Source organism: Protomyctophum bolini (genome assembly GCF_963924005.1).
Source record: "Protomyctophum bolini genome assembly, chromosome: 6".
In the NCBI taxonomy this organism is placed as follows: Eukaryota; Metazoa; Chordata; class Actinopteri; order Myctophiformes; family Myctophidae; genus Protomyctophum; species Protomyctophum bolini.
Genome location: NC_137867.1, coordinates 31,286,317 through 31,311,409, shown reverse-complemented (window position 1 = coordinate 31,311,409; position 25,093 = coordinate 31,286,317). Strand labels below are relative to the sequence as shown.

Below are 25,093 nucleotides of genomic sequence, written 5' to 3'. Positions count from 1 at the left end.
TACTAATATATAATAGTTTATTTACATTAATAAGTATGTTTCATACAAAACATCAATATATGCCTGTTATTTACTGTATTGATGGATTCAAGCCAGGTGTGACAGTGAAGTAAAATCTACTGTATTTCAGTTCTTCAGATATAATCTCTCTGGTGTTTCAGTATGCTGACCAATTGTGTGTTAAGAATTTAGCACTATCAAGGTTTACAAGAATGTCTCTGGATAAATACGATCATTCTCTTGCAACTATTATAATGTAGACAAACCTATAATTTTAAAATGGTCATTATGTGTATTGCTGGGATGTAGTTAGAGTAGGGAGTGGTGATGGAGTGAGAAATACAAATGTCTACTCTAGAGGGACTCTCGTTTCAGATTTTCCGGTTTTAGATTCAGGCCTGGGCAATTCCCTCCTCCTCCTCATCCTTCACCTGAAATCAAGAAAATGCATAAGAAATTATCAGTATTCATTGTTCTAGTACCCTAAAAAAATATGTAATATGCAATATGTTGTTGATAGGACATCTTCTTGGGAAGTCACAAACCTCCTCAACTGATTCTACTTCTGGAACGTAGAACTGTAGCATATTTTGAATTCCACTCTTCAAGGTGACAATGGAACTAGGACAACTTGTACAGGAGCCTTGCAGCTTCAGTTTTACAACGCCGTCTTCAAAGCCTCGATACACAATATCTCCGCCATCCTCCTGTACAGTTGGTCTGGCAAGGATTAACATCACCATCATTATATGGAAAAGTTTATGAAGTAGAACTATGATGTACAATATAACCTACAAGAGCAACTAGCTACCTGATTCGAGTATCTAGAAGTTCTTTGATCATAGCAACCACTTCATCATCATCATCTGATGGTGCTGCAAAGACAAAGTGATTATTATTTATATTTAAAAGAAATTACAAAATATTGGCCTATTCTATTTGTGTTGGCTGTGTGTGTCCCTTGCCTGTATCTTCACGAGGAACAGTTCCGTCGCTTATAACAGGCAGTCCGGTTGTGAAAAAGTCCATTATAGCAGCAAATACATCAGGTTTAATTACTTTCCATTCCATATTTGCATCACTCTAAAAACAGAAAGAGATATTTCAATGAGATTAAATTATAATAGTGTATTAATGGTGTATTATTAAACATTGTATGCACAGTGTATTAGCGTGTTTTCTAGTTTCTGTGTATAATATTACCTTTGTTATAGTGATGAAATCAGGGCCTAGGAAAACACTCTTCACTCCATCAATTCTAAACAACTGCCTGGAGGAAACAGGAAACAGAATTGTCAAAATCAAAATACACTAAAAGCTCATTTCAGGCGATGCGCCATGGCACACTGAGGTAAGGTCAACTGTGCCACGGAATTTAAGACCACCAAGGCATTTGTAAACTTTGCCGATCATCAGCCACCAACAGTGGGGGTCACAACAGCAACAGTCAGCAGCAGTTATCGGTGATCAGAGTTCCCCCTTGTTCTTCTGTCCCGACATACAGCAGAGTCCCGTTCTCATGTCATGACTGCTGCAGCGTGCAGCCTGGAAAAAATATGTCGCAAACTGAGATACTGATCTGCGCACTGGTGGTCCTGTACATGCTGTCAGTGTTCGCCCTGTTCTCGGGTCTTTATGCGCACAGTAAATTGTTCTTTCCAGGAGGTGGTGGAGGAACGGGGCAGAGGAGGAGAACCTCCCCATAATGGAGAGTCGCAGTCGGGAGGCGAGAAGGGTCCTCAGACGAAGCTTTGGGCCCCAAAGCCCAATTCTTTTTTTTTTTTTTAACATATGTTTATTCATTTTCTTTATATTACAGAAGTATTTTCAACAATTGACATATATTTCCCCCCCCCCCACATCCCTCTGGCAGCACAAATACAAACAAAATCTTAAAACAAAATGAATTGACAATAATAAATACAAAACAAAAATGAATAAATAATGACAAAACAAAAAATAAAACGAAAATAAAACACATTACATACAGTTAAACAGATTCACAATGTCCATCACAGTTCCCTACCCCCACCCCCCAGCTAACTACTCAGATAACCACTATACATCCAAAGCCTCTTCAATATCACCTCGCCTAATGAAGTTCAAGAAATTCTCCCATATATTATAGAATACCTCAGGTTTCTTCCTAATTACATAAGTTAGTTTCTCATGTGCCAAACTGGTTGTTAAATTCCTCAGCCAAAAGCCGATCGTAGGGGCATTGACATTCTTCCAACATAGCGCAATTGAGTGTCTGGCCTGTAACAGGCAGAGGTCGGTCATTCTTTTTTCATTACTATTTAGTGTACAATTTAATGGATAAATACTGAGTATACATAATTTAGGACACAGAGGAACTGGACCTGACGTAATCTGAGAGACATAATGGACCACGGACCTCCAAAATGTTTTAATCTCCTCACATTCCCATAAGCAGTGGAACAGTGCCAAAGCCCAATTCTAATGGTTCAACAGATTCATATGTTATCACTGCATTAAATACATGAAATCAACTGTTATCAAGACATTGGAATATGGCCATACTGCATACTAGACATTGTGGTGTTTGGCTGTGTTCACCCGGACTGCACGCATGCAGGCGTGGTGCAGACATAGCCTGGTAAATGACTCAATGACACAAACAGAGCCACGAGATAGAAAACCCATTGGACTAAACCAAATTATAAAACAGCAAAGGGAAAACTATCTGACACATTGGAAAGAAGCAACACAAAAGCAGAGTAAACTAGAATGCTATCTGGCCCTAAACAGAGAATACACAGTGGCAGAATACCTGAGCACCGTGACCGACCCAAAACAAAGAAAAATCTTAACTAGGTACAGACTCAGTGAGCACAGTCTCGCGATCGAGAAAGGCCGTCATAGGCAGACCTGTATCCCGAGAGAAGACAGACTATGCACCCACTGCACACTAAACGAAGTGGAAACCGAGCTACACTTCCTAACCATCTGTCCATTGTACCAAGACATCAGAGACACATACTTCCCACAGATTACAACCACACACGGAGATTTTGAAAACATGACCAATGACAAAAAACTCCCATATCTGCTGGGCGAAGTACAACAATGCGCAAACACAGCAGCAAGATTTGTGAGTTGCTGTGATAGGAGAAGGATATCAAATGGAACACAACCACCCTAAAGACTAATCATTGTGTATATTCCTGCACTATACCTGCATCGAGTTATCTTGGTACACAGAAGTTGATCTATTGAAGATTCTGACCTTCAAAGTACATAATTTTTGTTTTGATTGTATTGCTGTATTGTTGTTTTGTTCTTTCTGCTTTGGCAATGTAAACGTATGTTTTCTCATGCCAATAAAGCTCTTTGAATTGAATTGAATTGACTCCCCCTGCTGGACGTGTCAGGGCCAACTCTATGGTCGTGGCATGGAAACTAGGGGGTACTAATATTTACTATTCTCGCAACACTTGGCACGGTGACTCGCTCGGCGGTGCCTCACGTGGATCAAGGCCACCAGAGATGGCACGCCTCCGTCATGATCACAAAAAGCAAACGCTCCCATAGTTTCACTTCTGCGTTTCCCAGTATGTGTGATTATCACATTCTAGCTGTATTCTAAGCTTCTGATCACGAACATTCTCTTGATTAAGGTGTGATAACATTCGAAGCGGGTGCAACGGTTCTCAAACTTTTACAGCACTCCCTAATGGGGGAGACACTCGCCAGACGAGTCCGACATGGGTAAGGGTCCATATGGATTTGGGACACTCAAGGAACCCCTACAATGGTTCCCTTCTTAAAATGTATACAGTTAACGAAGGTTTCTTTTTTATTTGCAAATATAAGTAACTGGTATGTGAAAAAAATAGATGGAAAAGCATGATGATGATGGTATGTGCAACCAAAAAATCATACAATTATTGAGTGGTACAGTATTTCTATAATTGTTGCCATTCCTGCTTATTACCCCTCACATAATTGTGTGTATGCATGCATTAAAACATTTATTTTTAATGTATATACTGTACATCTATTTAATTCTTAAGTCATTGCATTGTTAATACTGGGTGGAATTTTTCATTATGTAACCCTCTATTTGACAATTTTATACCTGGCCAGAGGAGATCCGTATGCATCCCGAGGTGCAGCAAAATCCATTGTTCCTGATTCAAGAACTGAGCACCCAGGCAGAAACTTTAAGCTGTTTGGATTGGGTGTGTCCTGGGTCTGAATAAACATGGTCCTTGCTGTGAAGAGATACACGAATATGAAAGGAATGTTCAATGCTGCAGTAATCATAAAAAATAAAATAAAACTTTCTGGTCAGGTCTACCTACCCGAAATAAGAGAGAAGGGTGCCTGTGGCCATCTCCTTTTGGCTCCTGTGTTCTGTGAAACCCAGTGCAATCCAGCACGCTGACACCCATGCCCTAATCCTAATAGACTGAAAGCACAAGTTGACAATTGAGATCCAGCAATTCTTTCTTGAACACCAACCATGACACCTCAAGTGGCATCTGTATTTATTTTATGATTCTTTTGTTTGCCATGTTATGCTACTGGAGTGTAGAGAGACGCCTAAGACGGGAGACATGGATCTGGTATAGGGTACCGATAGGTACTGCCCATATGGACAGTTTTTGCACCTCAAACGGATTTGCAGCGATTCTGCTGACTGCCTGACTTCAAAATAAAGGCAAAGGCAAAACAGGTTCAGAGATAGGAGTTACAAGACATCTACCATACATACGGCAGAAAAGAAAATTAAAGATGTACAAAGAGAGACCCTCCTGCAACCTGTTAACAGAGATACTTCAGACAATAAAGTCTGTTTCGGAATTTAGCACCTCATCTCATGCAATTAAAGTAAACATATTATCCACAAACATTGGAACATACTGAAATGCGCTCCCAACTTGAAAAATATTTCAACAGTACCACCCAGGTTTTGTTTTAAGAGAGGTAAAAATGTTAAGGATTTTGTTGTCACTTCCATGTACAAATCACCCAAGGCCATTGGGAATAATTGGTTAAATACTGTGTGGCAACCACCCTTGTGGTAGATGTACCCACTGCTCAAACACTAGTACCACCAAGGTCTTCTATCATCCACAGACTGGTCAGGAACACAAAATAAAGGGCTTCGTTAATTGTAACACAACTCATGTTGTATATATGTTAAAATGCCTGTGCGGGATGGTATATGTTGGTCAAACTAAACGCAATCTGAAAATAAGAATAGTCGAACATGAAGCTGCAATCCGAAATGGGAATATGGACTATGCTATTGTCATTACAAAGAAAGGGGACATGGGTCAGCAGCCACCCTCAAATGTATTGGCATAGAGAGGGTTGACCTGCCACCTAGAGGCGGTGACATTGTAAAACTGCTTTTACAGAAAGAGGCACACTGGATTTTCACCCTGAACACAATGGAACCTAATGGCTTAAATGAGAGTGTAGACCTCAGCCCATTTCTATAACCCCAATGGTCATAAATGTGTTAATACCACTCTATTTATTAAGCCTTTATTGTCTCCACCAGGCTGAAGGCATGGGGATAGAATATGTTTTGCACTCCGTCCGTTCGTGTGTCCATCCGTCCGTGAACAGCTAATCTCCGGCACCGTTAACCTGGTCGATGCCACAGTTTGCACACACACTCCCTGGATGCCAACGATGAACCTCTGCCCCAAAATTTTCAGAACGGCCTGTTATAGCGCCACCATGAGGCCGACTTTTGAAAAACACATTGTTTAATATTCCTCCAGATTCTGTCCAAAAATCCCGCAAATAGTTACACACTATCTCTATAGTCATGTGTTCAAGATGGATCTGTCCGATATTTCAGATTCCATCCTAATTGGCTAGCAAAGGTTTTCAAAGTTTGCAGGATTGGCCCTTTTTAAACAAAAAGCCTCAAATCATGAACGCAGCGTGCAATTTACATGTAATCTTTCACAGACTTTCCTACTATGCTGAGGAATATATCCCACCCGTTTCACATTGGCCTGTTATAGCGCCACCAACAGGTGGATTTTTGCAACACATTTTTGGAACAAAATGTCTCAAATCATCCAATTGCCATCAATGGTGTAAGAACAAATGGCAGCCTTTTCACATTGGCCTATTATAGTGCCACCAGGAGGCCACAACCTGACCTGGCCTGGTGGAGACCAGCTGTGCCCCGAGGGGCACTTTTTCTAGTTATTGATGTGGTTGCCCTAATTTTGACTATTTTACCTGACCTACTACATTTTTTCCCATGATATGTTTTACATTTTTATATTGTGTATTGGCACTGTTGTGGTGGGTTTTGTTTTATACATCTGCTATAAATAATAATAATATATTAGTTACTCCACTGTACCCTCTACCGATATTGCCAAGAGAAAACATCATAGACAAGATTTTTCATTCCGGTGAAAAGAAATCCCTTTCTAGTTTCAAGTCAAAAAGTACATTTTATACGTGTGGTGGGGGTCTCAGCCACCAAAGTAGGCTTTATAATTTGCAAATGAAATGTTTTTAATATCCCCGCTGGTGCTCACATTGAAGAGAGTACCTGTCACTGTTCTTCCTGTCACTGTCCCCCAGCTAGAGAGAGCTCTGCACCCTGCCTAGTCTCTTCTCACTGTCCCCAGCTACAGTACAGAATATATCACTGTCCCCCATGGCTACAGATCACTGTCCCCGGCTGTCTCTCTTCAATGTGAGTTAGATTCTGAGGGGGGAAATTATACTCTCTTGAGTCTCTTCACAGTGTGAGAGCGCCAGTGGTGAGTTAGATTGTGACACCATCTCACTCTGTCTGAAAGCACAGATTAACAACTTGAACACCAACCATGCAGCTTAGCCCAAAATGTTAGATTCTCGTAGAGGTTTTTTTTCGATTCTGACGAATCTCTCTACGAGAATCTCTCTCGTAGAGAGATTCGTCAGAATCGAAAAAAACCTCTACGAGAATCTAACATTTTGGGCTGCATGACGCCTTTGTATACATATATATTATGATTATTTTGTTTGCAATTCATGCTGCAATTCATACATATGAGTGTGTACAGACTGAGACAGGAAAGCTAAGGCCTAAACACGGGAGAGACATGCGAGACTGACATAACGGGATTGAAAACTCGTGTCCTCGGACTCGCAAGGATCATCGTAGTAATACTGGCAACTTGACTAAGTATCTACTTTATTACCGTTGATTGGTAATCAAACGACGATGGGTAGGCTACTTAACACTACCGACTGAGAAACAAATAAAATCACCACGATCCCACACTCACACTGAGTTCTAGCCCCTCTCGGAACCCTCCGTAAAGCTTTTCTGAAATTTGGATGTCTGGGTCTTCAGTAGCATTGGGTTCTGCTTGTAGGGCTAACTGAGTTCCAGATATTAAAAATAAAATGTAAGAGTTGCTAGCTTGTGGCCAGAACCATGCACTTATACATATATCTGCGTCATTCCAGTTCATTCGTGTAAGTTACCTAACGTTGACCAGGGTACTACCTTAGAGGGTACAAGTTACAACTGATATAGCCCAAACATTTAGACTCTCATTCGTCAGAATCGAAAAAAACCTCTACGAGAGTCTAAATGTTTGGGCTACAACTGATAGATGAGTACAAGACTTTTGCAAAAGGCGAAACTTTGATGGAAAGGTCCACACTGTTGTATCCCATGATTGAACACAAATGCAAATACTGACAAAAACATACCGATAAGAAAATCTTGTCGAAATACTCAACAACCTCCCGACCTGTCTGCAAGTCGCCATGTTTGTTATTATCCTTGTATGTCCTGTCCACCAACGTTCTAGGAAAGCCCTGCTGTGATTGGCCAGTAGGAGTCTGGAGTCTCTCGCGAGGAGTGTAGCAATTTGCAAATTTGCTGATAACCTCTCCCTAAATCTCTCTTTATTTACGACTGGGTGCTTGTCACGATGACGATTCCCCTCGTTTATACCTGTACCCTTCTTTATATATTAAAAATCTTTGGTTACACTATACCATAAAGTAAACCCTAAACCTAACCTCAGATACTCTATGAGTAAAACTATGCATGCCAGGGAGCCAATCAGACACATGTTAAGGCGGGTCTGCAACTCTGCATTGTGTCGTCATTCCTGTTTACGTAAATGGTAAAATAAAATGGTACGTCGGTTAAATCATTCCCCCGAGCCAACATAATCCGCGACCAACCTCGCGTCACCAGGCTAATACTCGACGGTTTTAGAAATAGTCAATCCTCCACATTAAAGTACCAAAAGATGCCTTCAAATCGAAACTTTCGGAAGAGAAGGGATTCGTCTGATTTAGAGGAAGACGAGGTAACAGAAGAAGTAAGGTAATGTATGCTAACTTCAACGGTTTGTCGACTCAGTCTCTAGCTCACTTGGGTTCCTTTTAAATGCCACGGAATGGATGGATCTGTGTTGTACTTTGTGACAAGGGATGAATTTGTTTTCTGTACAATTTCTTTCTTTCTGTATTTGCTTATTTTCAATTATTTCTTGGTTATTGTTATATAATGATTGCATCTATCCAGATGCTTTGTTGTACCATTACCGCAACATTAGCTATGAACTTCACCGTGAAGCTTTTTTTAGTTTATGTTCATAATGTGTTTTCCCCTTCATTTAGAGCCAAAGTGGATGAGGCAAAAGAACTACAGGGTTTGCGGAAAAGACAGACTGGTGTCAGGTACAGAGGTGCAAGGGGTGGCTTAACAAATTCTGCATTAGCCTACTACGTTTGATTTATTAACCAACATTGTTTACATTTCCTTCTGGATAGTGTTGCCGCCTTATTGGTGGGGGAGAAACTGCCTCTTGATGGTGACATTGATGTAAGTTTACCAACTTGAGTAATAATATTTATAACTTTATATCTAAGCCTTTCATTGGCACATTTTGAAATTACACATCATTGTTTCTTTAAACTTACCTTACAGGATGACCCATTTAAACTGAAGACAGGAGGTGTTGTGGATATGAAGAAAATAAAGGACAGGAATAGGGACATGTAAGGAATCCTGGAACTGTTTTGATGATTTGACTGAATTCTTCATTAGACAGAAATGTAAAACAGCACAAGGTACATTCAGACATTTGAGCTAAAAGGATATCACAGAAAAGTCCGGGGGACTTGTTTCCATTGTGGTCCTATGTATTAAATTCGTCAACATCATCAACATCTCCTTTTCAGGAGTGTTTTGAAATACATAAGCCAGTGATCCACATTTGTTAAGGGATGGTGTCGGGGGTATTCCACACTTTGGTGGCAGTGCTGTAGAAGGAGGATTTCTATAGGTGGGTGGTACCAGTGGGTGTTTTATTTTGGGCTGAGTTATAGTAACTGAATGTCATGTCTTCTCTTTTCAGGACAGAAGAAGAGACCTCAGATCTCAGCCTGGGCACCTCTTTCTCAGCCGAAACAAATAGAAGAGATGAGGATGCAGACATGTATGCACATTTTCTCTTTATCTTGAAAAAATATATATTTTTAGATTTGGTGTACTTATGTTTCACGACTTTAATCCATACATTACTTACAAGTCAAATAATGCAAGCATTGTGCACAAACTTAACTTGAATCAGAATATGCCACCAACTCATTGTTTTTCCTCTCAGGATGAAATACATTGAGACAGAATTAAGAAAGAAGAAGGGGTTGGTAGAGGCAGAGGTACAGAAGGTGAAGGTGAAGAATGCAGAGGACTTACTGTATGAGCTACCGGAGAACATCAGGGTCAACTCGGCCAAGAAGACAGAGGAGATGTTGTCCAACCAGATGCTGAGTGGAATCCCTGAAGTTGACCTTGGTATCGAGTATGTGGAGTGTTGCATGCACCAGTTTATGACTTACTTAACATATCATATTCTAGTCTTGCCAGTTTTTGGATAGTAATTTTATGCCACTCTTAAGCTGACAAAAGGATTCCAATGTAACTTACATGCCACTGTTTATTTAATTTGTCTTCTAGCGCAAAGATAAAAAACATTATCTTTACAGAGGAAGCAAAAGCAAAGCTCCTGGCAGAGCAGAGAAACAAGAAGAGGGACCATGGCACATCCTTTGTACCCACTAACATTGCTGTCAACTATGTCCAGCATAACCGCTGTGAGTTAGACATTTTTTTAAAGATTTGGGTAAAACTCTGCATTGTAAATAATGTAAAATAAGAAGTAAATGGCTGGCTAACTTCTAACCCTTCTCTCAAGTCTATCGTGAGGATGTGAATGCACCACAGAGGCACCACCACAGACACAAACAGGAAGAGCCTAAGGCAAGGCCACTGCGTGTGGGTGACACAGAGAAACCAGGTCCAGAAGGTAAGCAAGTGTTGTGTAGGCAAACGCTGCACTCACAACAATTAACAGTAGTAAATGTATATCTTACATCAGACACTTGACTAAAAGCAATGGTATACCTGTATGGAGAACTCTGTCTGGAATTAATAAAATGACTCCCATCTTAAATCTTTTATAAGCTGCACCATCGCCACCCAACTACCGCAAACGTCCTAATAATGAGAAGGCCACTGATGACTACCATTACGAGAAGTTCAAGAAGATGAATCGGCGGTACTGAGTCTTATTTATAATTCAACCTGATGATCCTGTTTTCTATTAATATCCATAGAAGAGCTGTGTAATTTGTAGATGGTATTCTGGCTAAACAGAATTCAACTATTGACAGAATAAGTTGAACTGTTGTTCTCAGTGTTGAACCTTTTTTTTTTTCCTTTGTAAATCTGTCATTCAGATTTGAACATTATGGTTGCTTACTATATGTGTTGTGTTAAATGGTAATTCCGCTGAAATAGATCCGTTACTCCTATAGTCAGTTTGACTTCAAGGACCAAACTAGACATTGTTTGACTAAAAATATGTCAGTGTCTATCCTTTCTTCTGCAACTGTTGCACCTGTGACCCACCAGATGTGCCATTAGGCTGATTTTTATCAAGATAGAAAATGTACATTTGGAATATATCTTCTTTTTTTTTACTCTTTGACATCTAATATACCGGTAGTAAATATACCATCAAGGTTTCAAGTCTTTCACTCACTCGTTGAGTTATTCTTGAATAAACATAACTGAATTTGTACTTCAATTAGTAATACACAAATCCAAGACGTTTATTGTTTGAATTCTCTTTTGAAACTTGTATATACAGTATAAGGTAGTCTCGCATAGCCAGACGATCAGATCTAAAATTATGAGGAAATTAAAATTCAATGTAGGAGGTAGAACCATGCAGAATACCAGTGCTAACAAACCTACATACCCAATATGAAGGACCACCGTTAAGTGCATTAATGGTCGTCTGCAAATGGAAAAAAAAGCCTGGGTACCCACCCAGGCTAGTGATGGTCTGGCTATGAGAGATTCTTTGAACGATGCCATGGCATGGAAGCAGGAATATGGAACTTGACTAATAAAGATTTTGACGAGTAATATTTGCAATGTGAAATTTATACTTGATCCTGTTCATTTGGATGAAATCATCAGCTTATTTATGGTATGTTTCTATTCTGTGATTGTGTAGAAATGTTCAATTTCAACTATTTATTTTCCAACCATGGTTCATGTTTTAGATTCTTGGAGAAAGTAAGGGTGTTATTTTTTTCATTTGCTGCTTTCTTTCGTCTTAACGATTTTAGGGGCTAAATAATATGTATTTGTTTCTACAACATTTTATAGCGATTTATTTTTGTATTTGCTATAGTCCTACTAGACCCCAGAAAATTACATCTACCCACAATATCACAGGATCTACTGAATGTGAACACAGTATGGCAGCCCCCTATAGTACCCCCCTTCACATTCAGTAGATCCCCTGATCTTTTGTGGCCAGATGTAAATTTATGGGGTCTAGAAGAACTATAGTAGTGAATTAAAAAAATAAATCGCTATACAATTTCGTAAAAAAACAATTAGCCCCATGTTCGAATGCCCCACCCCCCTGAAAGAAATAGCTAAAATCGCTAAAATGAAAGAGACCAATGAAATGTACGTTCTCTCTAATAACCTAAAACATGAACCTAAAACCCCCCCCAAAAAAAACAACTAAAGTTGTCCTTTAAATTCCAGTCCACCTTTATGTGAATACAATTTAAAAAACTTAACACACCAAGAGACATTCCTAGCAATGACCTAGGCCAGGGGTAGGCAACCTTAGGCAAAGGGGAAAGTGGATCACTGGCAAAAGTAGAAGAAGAAGAAATGTTTAGTCAGTCGGTCACAAATTACATTGTGCACATAATTAGTGTGCACACACTGTGTGGCCTTGTATTCCTAATAAATTATGCTTAAACGGTTAAACCTAACCGTATTCCTAACCTTAACCTCAGTATAACTATGCCTAACCCTAAACTTATTTCTAACCTTATTCTCAGTAAAACAAAATAAAGAATACAAGAACCGTCAGACCGAGAGGTCGGCGGAAAAATAGAGGGGCGAGATGGTTTAGGGGCGTCAGTACCTGATACCCATAATTCCACAATCAGAGGTGGGTTATTGCTAGTCTAATGATCATACAGCCAATATTTCTAAAGGTTGTTATGTATAACCTATGGACAATCAAAGGTAATAATTTAACATATGGATATGGCACACTGACTAAGAAAATGGAAGCATGGCACTTCATGTCAAAAAAGGATGCTGAACCCTGACCTAGGCTGTACTATTATATACAAACCATGTAGGAGGTCTTTTATGTTCCAAACTGTTCTTGATATTCTCCAATCTTCAGTGTTTCAAGGTTTCTCTGTAGATGTGGTCCCATGTCCGTTGAGATGGTGTGGGTTAGTTTCCTGTGAGGGAGGTCCAACGTCTTCTCTGCCCCCCTGGGCAGAACCACAGCTGGCACCTGGGGAGGCCCAACTGTCTCGTCGCCGGTAGGCCTCACACAAGGGTAGGTCGGTACTGTCCCATTGACTGTAGCTTTTCAGAACAGAAACCAATAGGAGGCATAGAATCAGCGCAGCACAGCAAGAAAGGAGCAGACAAGAGCGCCCAGTGACAAAAAGCACATTCAGGGGAAAATGGAAATAATTGTCAAGGGACCAAAGAAATAGGAGGACAGACAAGAATTAGCCACAAGGCCATGAAACAACAGCCAGTGTGAACAGAAAGCTTAGATGTTCTGGCGTTGCCTAATAGGGGCAATTTTATATTTCGTTGCATGACTGCGTCACTCAACGAAGTATAAATTAGGCTTGAGCCTGCAATCTGCATACAAAGTACAATATTATGCAATAGTTGGTGGTGGAGAAGAGAAAGAACAAGTGAGTGCAGCAAGGCAGAAAGGAGCCCTACATCCGGCATGCTAAAAGCAGTTTAAAGAAAGACAATCTCAGCCCTTTCTTACACAAAAAACAAATTAGACAAACTACAACTGTTTCGTTTCTACTTTATTTCTTAATCGTCGTGGGTCTACTGATAACTGATACAGAGTCACTGGAGGGTTAAGGACGGAAGGAAGCTATAAAGATTCGACACCTGTATTTAGGCTATTTACAGAAAACAAAACCTTGGGAATCGTAATTAGTTTCACCTGGCCTAGTTTTAAATTTGACCTAAGAGAATAATAGAAAGTAACAGAAAACATGCATACGTCTACACATACTTACACATACAGGCTTTGCACTTTATATTTGTAAATTTAGATAGCATTATATAAATATTAAAAATGTATGTAAAATGTAGTATTAAAAATTAATGTACATTTTCAAAATACTATTTTCAACAGTTTGGTTTCTTGAACATGATTTACCGTAATTTCCGGACTATAAGCCGCAACTTTTTACCCATGATTTGAACCCTGCGGCTTATACAACGGTGCGGCTAATCTATGGATTTTTACAGCTAACGCAGAGCCATCTAAGGCTCTGAGCTAACGTAACAGCCACTAGGGCGCCACCTGCGGCTTATAGTCCGTTGCGGCTTGTATACGTACATATTTGGGATTTTCCCTAAATTTGGCTGGTGCGGCTTATATTCAGGTGCGCCTTATAGTCCGGAAATTACGGGTACCCCCCATAAAGTATTTTATTTGCTTTCATTGCACGATTTCCCTTGATACATATCCAACATCCATCCATCTCTTTACATCCATTAATGAAATTGCCTTAACGAACTTTGAATGTGACATTTTGTGAATGAGCGGTTCTGATTTCATGCACTTCATGCAACATGGTCATCATTTCACCCCTGAGATGTTTTAGCTCTGGAGGAACTAAGGAATGAATAATATAGCATCATCAGTGCATTAAATAAGAACACCACTCAATTTAGGCAAACACTTTTATCTATAATTGTCCAGTCAATATTTCTAAACTCGACACACACATTTCGGAAAGTTAACTTTGGTCCTTGGAATAAGCAACGCAGCTAAACGTGTGGGTAGCGCTTCCCAAAACATTGCCAAAATGGAAAGTGGTTGGTATTCACCCTTACTTTGAGTTGCTTATTGGATTGGATGATTGCACTCTCACACAGTAATGAGGAACTAAACAATTTGCCATTTTTACACTTTAATTTCTCAGTGTTAGGGAACTCAGTAGCATCTGGAAGATCCATACACAGCCACAACATCTTGGTATGGTAAGGGGGCAGTATCTCTCTCACAGGCAAGACAGAACTTGTCATCATTGAAGGCAATCTCAAATGCAGTACATATCGGGATGAGATTCTGGAGCCAGTGGCGATGCCAAATCTTCAGAATCTGGACAACGCTCAGCCCCACAGAGTACCTCCAGAATTTTGGAGTGGAGAGGATGGAATGGCGTGCCGTAAGTCCAGACCTCAACCTAACTGAACACTTGAGATCAGCTTGGGCATGCTGTACGTGCTAGACTAGACTAGAGTGACCAACAGAACCACATTGGATGACAAAACCTGGTTGAGGAATGGGATGCCATCCCACAGAAAAATGTGCCTAGGTTGGTGAGCATGAGGCGGTACCTTTCTTACACCCGCACACTCTTATACTGAGTTCTATAACACTGAGTGTAAAAATGGCCAATATGTGTTGTTTTTTCCTTATTACTGTGGGAGAGTGCAATCATCCAATCCACTGACTAAGCAACTCAAAGCAAGGGTTGAATACCAACCAATTGTTTTGGAGGCGCTACCCACATGTTTAGCTGTATTGCTCATTCCACGAATGCACAATGCATACAAGCTATACTTCGTTGTAAAGGTGACTAATCTACAATTAGTATGATATAAAATACAATACCACTTGGTATTATTAAAGTGGAGAAATAATGGACCAAAGTTAAGTTTCTGAACTTTGTGTGCCGAGTTTATATCTCCCAGGATAGATACCAAAGAAAACGTCACAAAACTGTCAAGTCTTCAGCATGTAAAGCCCACAGCCAGACAGAATTTGAACAAAATTAAAAATGTAATTTGTCTTACCTTACCTTTATTGGTAGTTCTAAGTAAGTGCTGTGGTAAATGTATCCAGATATTGAGTAACTACCAAAGTAGTGTGTATATATATATATTTTTTTTTTTTTCTTTTTCTTTTACCATTGCCACTTATTTCCAAATTAACCGCACACCGGTAAGGTTAGGAGGAACAATAAGTGCTGAGAAAAGGAAAAATATATATACAGTCTACAGACAAATGTCCATAGACATATTTATATGCAAATATTCAGTGGCATGTCCCTTTAAATCACGATATCCAGCAAATATAAGGTCTACTATTGACAATAATACAACATCACGTATAATAAAATGAAGGCACTCGATCATCAAGTACACCGTGAAGAAGATATAACCTGGTGGCATGTTATGTTTTGCATGATACCACAAAGTCAATATCACTTATTTGAAAATGAATGGCAAATGGTAGCTCATATTAAACTAAATTTGAGGTTACCACAGTATTAAGGTTTTCGGGCAAGGAATGGGGTAAGATATTACACCTTACACGAGGCTTGGTGGTGAACGAACAAGGTACAAGAACAGCATGATGCTATGGAGGAGCATTGGTAATAAGGCCTGTATGAGCCTACTTGTACCTGGATGAGTAATATTCTTCCTCTAGCTCGTACAGGTCGATGGCGATCTCGTCGCGGAGATTTATGAGTTTCTTGTCACACTCCTCCTGCAGTGAGCGGAGATGCTGGTTCTGGAGGCTGATCGCATCGTTTACAGAAGGGAAGTCGTTCAGAATCAGGAACTGCTTCAAGTCAGATACCAGCTTCATCAGCGACTCACCCGCACGCACCTGTCACAGCAACAGAGATAAAGAGAAAGATAGTATTCATTTGATTTGGGTAAAAGGAATAAGAGTACCCAGGACACCGGTATACACATAAAAGCATAACCAAAGCAAGCCCCTTTCGGAACACTGTATACCTTTTTCTTTTTTGTATTTAGGATGACAGTATACAGTCATCCCGACCCAAATACAAACAAATTATGCATGGTTCCGAAAGGGGATAAATAAAACCCTTCCCTTAATTGGTCCCATGTATTGCGTGTCTCTTGTATAAGAATCATAGTTAAAAATACTTACAATGTTGGCCGCTCTAACGTGCATCTCATAATGGTCTTGCTCCCCTTGGGTGGCTCGAGAAACCTGCGTTTCGTCTTCAATCTGTTGGAAATACGTTTTCCAAAACATTAATATATATATATACCTGTAGACAACAGCATGGTATCAGAGCGATTCAGAAAGTAGTGCCAGATTACGTAAAAAATAATCTGTGTTAAAGAGGAGGACTCAGCACGGTACCTTTGCCGTTTTGATTATTTCTGTGAAGTTATCCAGAATGGATCTGATGTCATCCTTAAGTCTTTTATTGTAGTTCTGGAGGAGCGTCTCTTTGCTCTGTGAGACTCTCTGAGTAGCCATCCTGCGCAGGAGACGGCAGCAGAGCTAACTTTACCTGACTGTAGTAAACACATCCAGGACATGGGCATCACAATCAGGCAATACAAGAGATCACGTCCATTCAATTCAATGATTGCACAAAAGAAACGGACATGGAAATGTATACTGGCTATTCGAGCAAATGTAAAACGCTTAAGCTATTTTACACAATTATATAATATATATACAATACGTACCTCCTATTGCATAGTCTGATTGATTGCGTTACTTTGTAACTCTGTCAGAATTAACCAGAGCCGTACCAGTATTAGAGCCGTTAGGAATTAAAACCATAGGATTAAAACAGCGAATGAAGTGTGCACTATTGTTTTTCTCCATTTCCGTTTCCGTTCCGACTTCTGATTCCGACCGACCAGTATTTTCACAGAAGAAGAGATGGTTCCGCTTGAATAAATAAAAATAAATATCCTGGACTCAGGGAACGTACACACGTAACGTAACGTCATTGTTATTGACCTTGAATCTAGAGCTATGATCTAAACCTAACCTCGCGTCACCAGAGTAACCTATTGAAAAGAAGAAGAAGTCGAAGTGCTTTTTCTGATTATATCCTCAGTAGCAGTTTTTGTATTGACCTGCACTTTCGTTTGAACTATAGCCTACACATTCTACAAACTGAAAAAAAAAAAAACAATCAATGTATACCTAATGTGAAAGTTGTTTTAAGCACCCTCGATCGCATTCAATTTCAGATGACCAAACTGTTTATATACTGACCTCTAGTGGTGGTCCATTCCACACGCCCTCGTTTAAAACCCCGAACTCAAGTTTAAATGACACAGACTGTTCTGTTGCTTGTTTTACATTCATTTAATATTTTCCTTATGACATGACAGTTTTCAAGGCAAGCTTTGCAGCATGACTCAAGTATTTTCATAATGAGTGCTATAGGGTACAGCATCTGAAGCTGTCATGTCTGAGATAAGTTTCTTATTTGACAGACTGTGGCCAAAATACATTTGATATAAACCTCATGTGTTATAATCAAAACACTCCTAGAATCTGACTTGACAGTTTGTCAGCGGCTTTGTGCAACCTTCATTTATAGAGATTGAGTGACATAAGTAGCCTAAGCATTTATAAAAGATTGTACACTCCAAGAAGATGATTTACATGTTAACACAAGGAAGGAATGAAAGATCACACTTTGACATGAATTGTTTTGGTAGTCCATTCTTGAATGTGCCATGTAGGGGTGGAAAAAGTGCCTCAAGACTTCAAAGGTAAAAGGCAACAACATTTTCAAGGTTATTTTTAAAAAAGGAGGAAAAGAAAAAAACAGAAGGAAAGAAAGAAATAAGACTCGCCACTATGAGGGCTCAACTGTGATAATTACAATCCTCTGTATCATTTACATGAAGCACAAGAGCTGTAGTTAGTTGCACGATGCTGAAGGCAAGCATTGGTTTCGTTAGAGGAAGTTATTTGTACATGTTTTCACTTCAGGTGCTTGGTAATGACGGCCAGCCAACCAGCACAAATTCAGAGATGGGCGTAATAAACAAAGATGTAAAAAAGAAAAGAAAAAAAGGCTGTTGATGTGCACAAAGGAGACAGCAAAAGGGCAAAAGGAACATGATTGTTCAGAAGCATTTGGTTGTCAATGAGAGTGCAAAAATATGATCCAGTAAATGCATCGGCTAATTAGGAAGCATACAACAAAATGGCAGCCATGTTGTGAATAATATGGATGTGTGTGTGTGTGTGTGTGTGTGTGTGTGTGAAAGACAGTTTTTAGCAGAATCCTAAAAACTGATTGACTGACTGTAAAGCAAAAAAAAAGTACATTTTAAGAACAAGATATAACAGGAATTATTTGACTGTATTGGGTATGTATGTAGTGCATTCATATAAAGCTGGCATGTAATGTAGAATAAGCCCTATGTTAACATTTTCATCACACACACATGGCAGGAGCCATAAACACAACACAATACACATGACAGACAAGTTAGACTGACACTGAGCAAGTACAATTTCAAACATTAAACATTGTGTGAAATGTATCCGTTTATTATCCAGCATCCGATTAAGGTAGAAATATTGGGTATAACAGTACTGTTCAGATGCAATGCTTTTCATCCTAAATACTGAGACAAAGGGAAGAGGAGTATTCAGTGGGATCGGATAGCATAAGAAAGGTAATATAATTGCAGTTCAATTCCTATGAATTAATGAGACCCGAGCCTGTATCATAGCTACGCAAATTACAAGTGCTATAAGGGCTTTTTTCTTCTTCATTTTAAGCCTTTGTCAAGTTATAATCATATGAGCTGACCAAGCTCAGCACTTCCATTCTTAGAACCTTGTTTCAGAGACATGGAAGTTTAATGTGGCAATGTCACTCTAAAGGTACAGTTTCACAGTAAAGCTTGAATGTCCAGGAAGCTAAACTGCCAAAACGTTGAGATAAATTAGTCCTTAACTGAGCAATATTTAAGAGCCGATATGTCATACTGTAACTGAGGTAGGCAGGAAAAGAAACAAATATTGACTACCATAATCCTCAGTGCGTACCGAAGGTTGAGTGACACTTCATGATATTAATGAAAAGGACAAGAAAAAAAGAAAAAAGAAAGCCAGCTGGAGCCTGGGACTGACGTCAACTTCCTTATCCTATTGCAGCATTTAAGTATAGTGGAGACCATCTACTACTATTAAAACAAAATCGAGCCATCTAAGAATGAGATCCACGAAGGCCTGCAGTCCAGCCAAAGTGCTGGTGACAGCATGCAGTGTGCCTGTTTTGATGTGCATCATTTAATGGCTCCAATACATACAGCCCTTATCTGTGCCTTCCTTTAGGGCTTTTCTTGTGGAACCTTAAGGTGAAAGGGCGCAGAAACAAATGGGTCTACAGCACCCACCTCTGAGGTCCACGAGTGAAGCGGACCAACAGCCACCGAACCCACAGCCGCTTGTCTGCTCACATTAGAAACGACCCTATGAGCTGCTACAGGCTGCTGGGGCAAAGGTCCCTCAAAGTGTCGAGAATATTTGGCCAGGGCTTGTGGGCGGAACGGTTGTGGGGCAACCTGTCCAAGCACTGCTTGTTCAGGTGTTATCGAGTGAGCAACAGTGGGATGAGTGTACGGATGGGTCTTGGGCTGAGGTGACATACTATCGACTTCTGTAGCCTCCTTCTTCCTCCCAAAAGGAGCCTGCATGAACACATCCATGTTGTGTGGCGTTGCGGAGGGGGCACGGGAGAACGGAGCATTGGCAAACACATCGCTCGCTTCATCTTGTGCAATCCGAAATGGGGCTTTAGAGAAGACATCTGGAACTGCATCTGTACCCCTTGTCGGTTGGGGTGCCTGCTGCGAATGATTCTGAGCAAAAGTGTTTGGAGCATCTGGATGGAAGTCAGCAGATTCTTGTATTGGTAATACAGGTAATACAGAGTGCTGAGATGGTTGGTGGCGTAACTCAGGCCCTTGTTCCTCTTCATCTTCAGAGTCTAGTAGCAATGGTCTGGAGCCACTGCAGTCATGGGTTCCTGCCTCACACTCTGCTGCTCCCCGGCTGTGCTGTTCTTCCATCTCAGCTTCCTCCTCCTTCTCTTCTTCCTCTTCCTCCATTTCGTCCTCTTCTTCCTCGCTAGAGTGAACACAGCCCTCATCTGCTTCAGCCTCTAATACCGGTGCAGCCGCCTCACTCTGCTCGCTGAGAACAGTATACCCGTTACTCTCCCCTTTTAGTTCTGCAGCACAGAGAAAAGGCAAAAAGAAATCAATTAAAGAAAGGAAACAAATTTGCAGGTATCTTCTAGTATTCAACACATAAATGTCACTTACAAGACACCTCACCCTACAGTTCCATCAGTATTAAGTGCAGCTGTCCGTCAAAGCTTATATATATATCACATAATGTGTTAACAACTATTGACACTAAGCAATCGATGGAAGTGACCTTACAGTCACAAGTGACCGTAAGTTCAACAAAAAACACTAGACATACTCTACTACTCTACAGAACTACTAACACAACACAGACAAGACGAGCCATCACTACCACTACAACATAAAATTACCTTGTTTCAGCAAATTGCTTTCTCAACAGCTGCACAATCCTCTATGCACATTTACTCAACCATCAGCAAAACCTGCCTTGCTCAGCCTGGAGCACAGAGTCAAAAAAGTAGCAAGGGTGACGGTTTGGATATAGGGGGTTGGAGCAGACACTGTTGAACAAGGAAGGAGCTCAGAGAGGAGTGAGTAGGTCAATGGAAACAAGAAGCCAAAGCACTCACTGGAATCACAATATTGTTAGAAGCCGGGGACAGACACAGGAGCAGAGACAGAACAGTCTTACCTCAGCAGTGTGGGCAGCAGCTGTTAGCTGGCAGCTCTAGGGAAGATGGTTAGTGGCAGCCATTAAAGGAAAGCACCAGCTTTCAGTTCAAACACTAGGGCTAGGACCACATTGTTCCTGCTTAGCATACCAAGTTGTATTGTTGCTTAAAATCAAAGAGGTACTTTGTTTTCCCTTGGAAAGCAGATGTCACAAAATCAATACAGATGGAATTTCAGATAGTAATTTAACCTTAAAAAAACATATTGTAAAGCGATGTGGGTGGGTTGTAAATCCAAGAAATTAGAGATTAGTTGAATGATTCAATATGGGCAATATCTCCTGTAATCATAAAAATGAAAACACTGGCATGTCCCTTTAAATCTTTTGGCACTGTTCTGTCAGCCAAAGGGAAAGGCACTTACTGAGTGAGTTTAAGTGTTGATACGCCATAACAGAGTGAGACACATTATTCTCTCTGGGTGTTGTTATCGCCAAGGTTGATCAATTGGGCAACCTTGGCTAGTGAGATAGAGGTCCTAGTTGCTACCATAAAGTAGGATTAGACTACATTTTGACTGACCACGGGAATGATCAATAGCCTATCAGTTCAATCATAAAGACTTGAGGCTGATTCTACAAATGCCTTCTAAATCAGTAATGTACTTTCAGGATTTAAAAAAAAAGCAGATGTACAAGCTTGCAGTCCGACACAAAGTGACGCGCTGTGAGTTTGCTATTTTTGAATAGACAACACTAAAATCTAAAATGACATAGATGGGTTAAAAGGAAATAAATACAGTATCTGAATACTAATTCAATTCACAATATTCAAAATAGACCAAAAAAAAAGACTGCAAGCCCCTGCTTTCTTTGGTAGAACAATCAATACAGAAAGACCAAAGAGACTGAAGTTACATTCACATTTACAAGTTTTATTCCCTCATCATTTAGTTTTTACTATTTTTCCCCCTCAATTCATAAAAATATAAGTACACACTGGATAATAACTCTGCTTTGACATATTATGGACATTTTCTGCCAAATCATGTAACTTTTCAAATAATCGAAGTAATTATATCGGTCACTGTTTAAACCCAACCAACACACTAAGTACATCGGTTCCACACAGCAACACAAGACTATACGGGCAAGGCTAGAACTCTAGAATACAGCACTGTGGTGTCTAAGAATATTGTATTTTTGTTATTGAAGAATTGCATAGGTTAGCCACACCAAAACCTGCAAATGACTGCACTGTTCAACATTACTTGTGAAAAACAAAATAAATGCATAGTTTTAGTGACTAATTATTTGTCGCATAATTGATGCAATTCTTATAATGAACCACAGGCCAATGTCTGTGACTAACCTTAAAAATGTAGACGGTTCCAAACAGCGAATACGTTTCAAGCAATTAACTTTATTTCCATTTCCTGGATATAAACTAAGCAAAGCCTTGCTTGTCAGTCAGATTACTTAGCTATTAGGTCAGCTAGTTATGAGCAATTATTGTGACATTATGAATCTGGAAATAAAATTATAATGGGATAAATTGTCTTGTGGGATTATCCCCGTCAATATAGGCTACAGTCAGTCGCTTGTTTAAAAACAACATGATTGCACTGACATGAAACCATCTATAATGGCATTGAGAGGAAGCGAGAATAGAACCATTATTCATTTCACAAAGGAATAAATAACTTTAACTTAAAGCATATAGTAATGGTTACATCTCAATGGAAAGTTATGCTTTTAACACATTTACAAGTTTAGGAAACAGTTAAATGTATGTTCTGGTACTGTACTGTGTCAGTGTAATTTCTGATATATTCAGTAACTGATATGCACTATACAATGGTAACTTCTGACTATGCCAAGGACGTTTTGTGACTTTCATCTGGGCTGAAGGCAATTCAAATGAAAAGGTGGGTTTAAGGACTTATAATCCATATCATAGAAGGAAAACCCTTCCTATGTAATGCAAGTTGTACAGTTAGTTGGTTTGTAAGATTCACATGTGGCTCTGCTCAGCTTATATGCTATGAGCAGAGGAAACCGAGAAGGGCTACAGGATCAGAGATATCAAGAATCATGTTCCGTCATAAGCTCTGCCTTGCACTGAGAGTGCCGTTTCCAAGATGTTGCGGAAACTTATTCCAGTCATGCAATTTAAAGTCAAATCGCTAACATTATGAAAATAATTTGAAACGAGTGCTTAAAATACTAAAATACCGAATGAGATTAGTCACAAGAACAGAGTTGCACCTACAGATTAGGATAACTGATGTTCAGACTGTGACATGAATGGAGAAATAGACAAAAGGACTTTGGACAAAAGAGGACTCATCATTGCACTCTTAAACACTCTTATAAAATACAGCTTAGCAAATAATACAGAGAAATAAAAATAAAAACTTATATTTTGTACTTTTCATATTGATTTCATATTGATACGCACTTCATACATTCATCATGATTCTAATTTTCTATCATGTCACATGTATTCATACCATGATATATGAAATGCTTCTACATATTGAACACTTTGTAGTCTACTTTACTAGTGCTGCCAGGGACAATTGCGGAAATCTAAACAGTGGTTGTATATACAAAGGAATGGATAAGAATATCTTTCCAGAATGGAAATGAATATTACTCTGATCTACTGTAGGGGGAAGCGACTTCAAGGAAATGTGGTACAAGAGGAGAGGGATAAGATAAGTACAAGACAGAGAGGATGTGAATAGGAAAGGGAGAGGGAGTAAACATGTGCAACATCACACATAAACCACAAATCCCATTATACTTTATTGCATGTCAAATGACGATCATAGCAGATCTACAAGCTAATAACACATCACAAGACATTGTGAGCTTGTAGATCTGTTCTTTTTTGCCAAATGTTCACTTATTATGACATGCCCAAAATAGGGATGCTAGGATTCATGTGGTTAAAGAGGAGACAACACAATGTAGTCCGTCTGATCAAACCTACACTGCATAAATGGATGGAACGCATTCCCTCGTGCTCTCGATAGTGGCGTACAGAAACAATGTCCTCAACTTCACAGACCCTGAGACCAGACATAATGGCAATTTTGGCAAAGCTGGCACACCTTGAAACATCTCTTTATCTAACTTTGGCATGTTTACCACCCCTTTTCTTTCTACTTTTCTTGCCAATGGGATAGCAAAGAAGATAAAGATATTGATCCAAACCATTCACAAAAAAAGTCCTTCATAGTTTTAACATGCATTTTAGGTGATGGTCATGTGTGCTGCCATGACCAAAGTCATGGAACATTAGTCAGCAAATTCATATGATTCATATTGGTTTCCTCAGTTTTCATGATTTCAATATCATTATAATTGGTAGTTTCCAAGGCTACACTACCAGGAAAAGAAACACCAGCTCAAGAGCCACAATGAGGTAACAACAAAATTACAGGTAGGGCAAAAATGCAATTTCTACACTGCGTCAAAGATCAGCCTAACTAAAGCAAACATCACACACTTACTATTTGGGTGTATCTCGGAATAGTTAGAATTCAAATGATTTGACAACAATAAATGGCACAGATTCCATGTGTGCATTGAGATTGCATTCATCCAAACCATTTGAAAAGCAGCAGAACATTCCTTGTTCTAGTGTTGCAGTGAATGACAACAATAGCATTGGTCACTTCCTAGTTTATGGCCATAGTCCAATCAATGCAAGCAGCCGATAGCGATAATTCACTTTGAACACGCTCTGGGCGTGTTGTTGCCTGGTCCATAGTTAGCCTCCTGAAGGCATTCACTACTCATGTTCAAAGCTAATATTCTAAGCTAATGCAAGAAGTGCAGTAAATTATCCAGGAGGGTTAAAGCATTGCACTGATCAT

The 25,093-nt window shown here is 39.7% G+C and overlaps 4 protein-coding genes across 6 annotated transcripts in view; 1 reads left to right on the top strand and 3 right to left on the bottom strand.

Moving 5' to 3' along the window:
• Positions 1–7,924, bottom strand: nfu1 (NFU1 iron-sulfur cluster scaffold homolog). The gene is made up of 8 exons (XM_080765540.1): positions 7,714–7,924; positions 4,329–4,435; positions 4,103–4,238; positions 1,204–1,270; positions 966–1,083; positions 812–875; positions 546–720; positions 1–431 (listed from the first exon to the last, which is right to left on the bottom strand). Exons 1-8 carry the CDS (start codon positions 7,770–7,772, stop codon positions 393–395), a joined length of 765 nt encoding a protein of 254 aa, XP_080621666.1. The 5' UTR covers positions 7,773–7,924; the 3' UTR covers positions 1–392.
• A 222-nt stretch (positions 7,925–8,146) lies between these two features.
• cUnh9orf78 (chromosome Un C9orf78 homolog) lies at positions 8,147–11,455 on the top strand. The gene is made up of 9 exons (XM_080766709.1): positions 8,147–8,341; positions 8,638–8,697; positions 8,791–8,842; positions 8,948–9,018; positions 9,378–9,458; positions 9,627–9,824; positions 9,980–10,116; positions 10,218–10,328; positions 10,487–11,455. Exons 1-9 carry the CDS (start codon positions 8,265–8,267, stop codon positions 10,585–10,587), a joined length of 888 nt encoding a protein of 295 aa, XP_080622835.1. The 5' UTR covers positions 8,147–8,264; the 3' UTR covers positions 10,588–11,455.
• Positions 11,456–12,066: 611 nt separating this feature from the next.
• On the bottom strand, positions 12,067–17,230 carry med22 (mediator complex subunit 22). 3 transcript variants are annotated; one of them, XM_080765590.1, is made up of 5 exons: positions 17,090–17,230; positions 16,755–16,912; positions 16,536–16,616; positions 16,036–16,244; positions 12,067–12,943 (listed from the first exon to the last, which is right to left on the bottom strand). In XM_080765590.1, exons 2-5 carry the CDS (start codon positions 16,872–16,874, stop codon positions 12,757–12,759), a joined length of 597 nt encoding a protein of 198 aa, XP_080621716.1. In that variant the 5' UTR covers positions 16,875–16,912; positions 17,090–17,230; the 3' UTR covers positions 12,067–12,756. The 3 variants fall into 3 exon arrangements, with proteins under 3 accessions (XP_080621716.1, XP_080621717.1, XP_080621718.1); XM_080765591.1 differs by having other exon boundaries at positions 16,755–16,875; XM_080765592.1 differs by lacking the exon at positions 12,067–12,943 and having other exon boundaries at positions 13,396–16,244.
• A 486-nt stretch (positions 17,231–17,716) lies between these two features.
• aak1a (AP2 associated kinase 1a) overlaps positions 17,717–25,093 on the bottom strand; it is a 34,655-nt gene continuing 27,278 nt past the window's right edge. Inside the window, exon 20 of the mRNA XM_080765050.1 lies at positions 17,717–20,616. Coding sequence (XP_080621176.1) covers positions 19,715–20,616 — 902 coding nt within the window. The 3' untranslated portion in view covers positions 17,717–19,714. The remainder of the gene's footprint in view (positions 20,617–25,093) is intronic.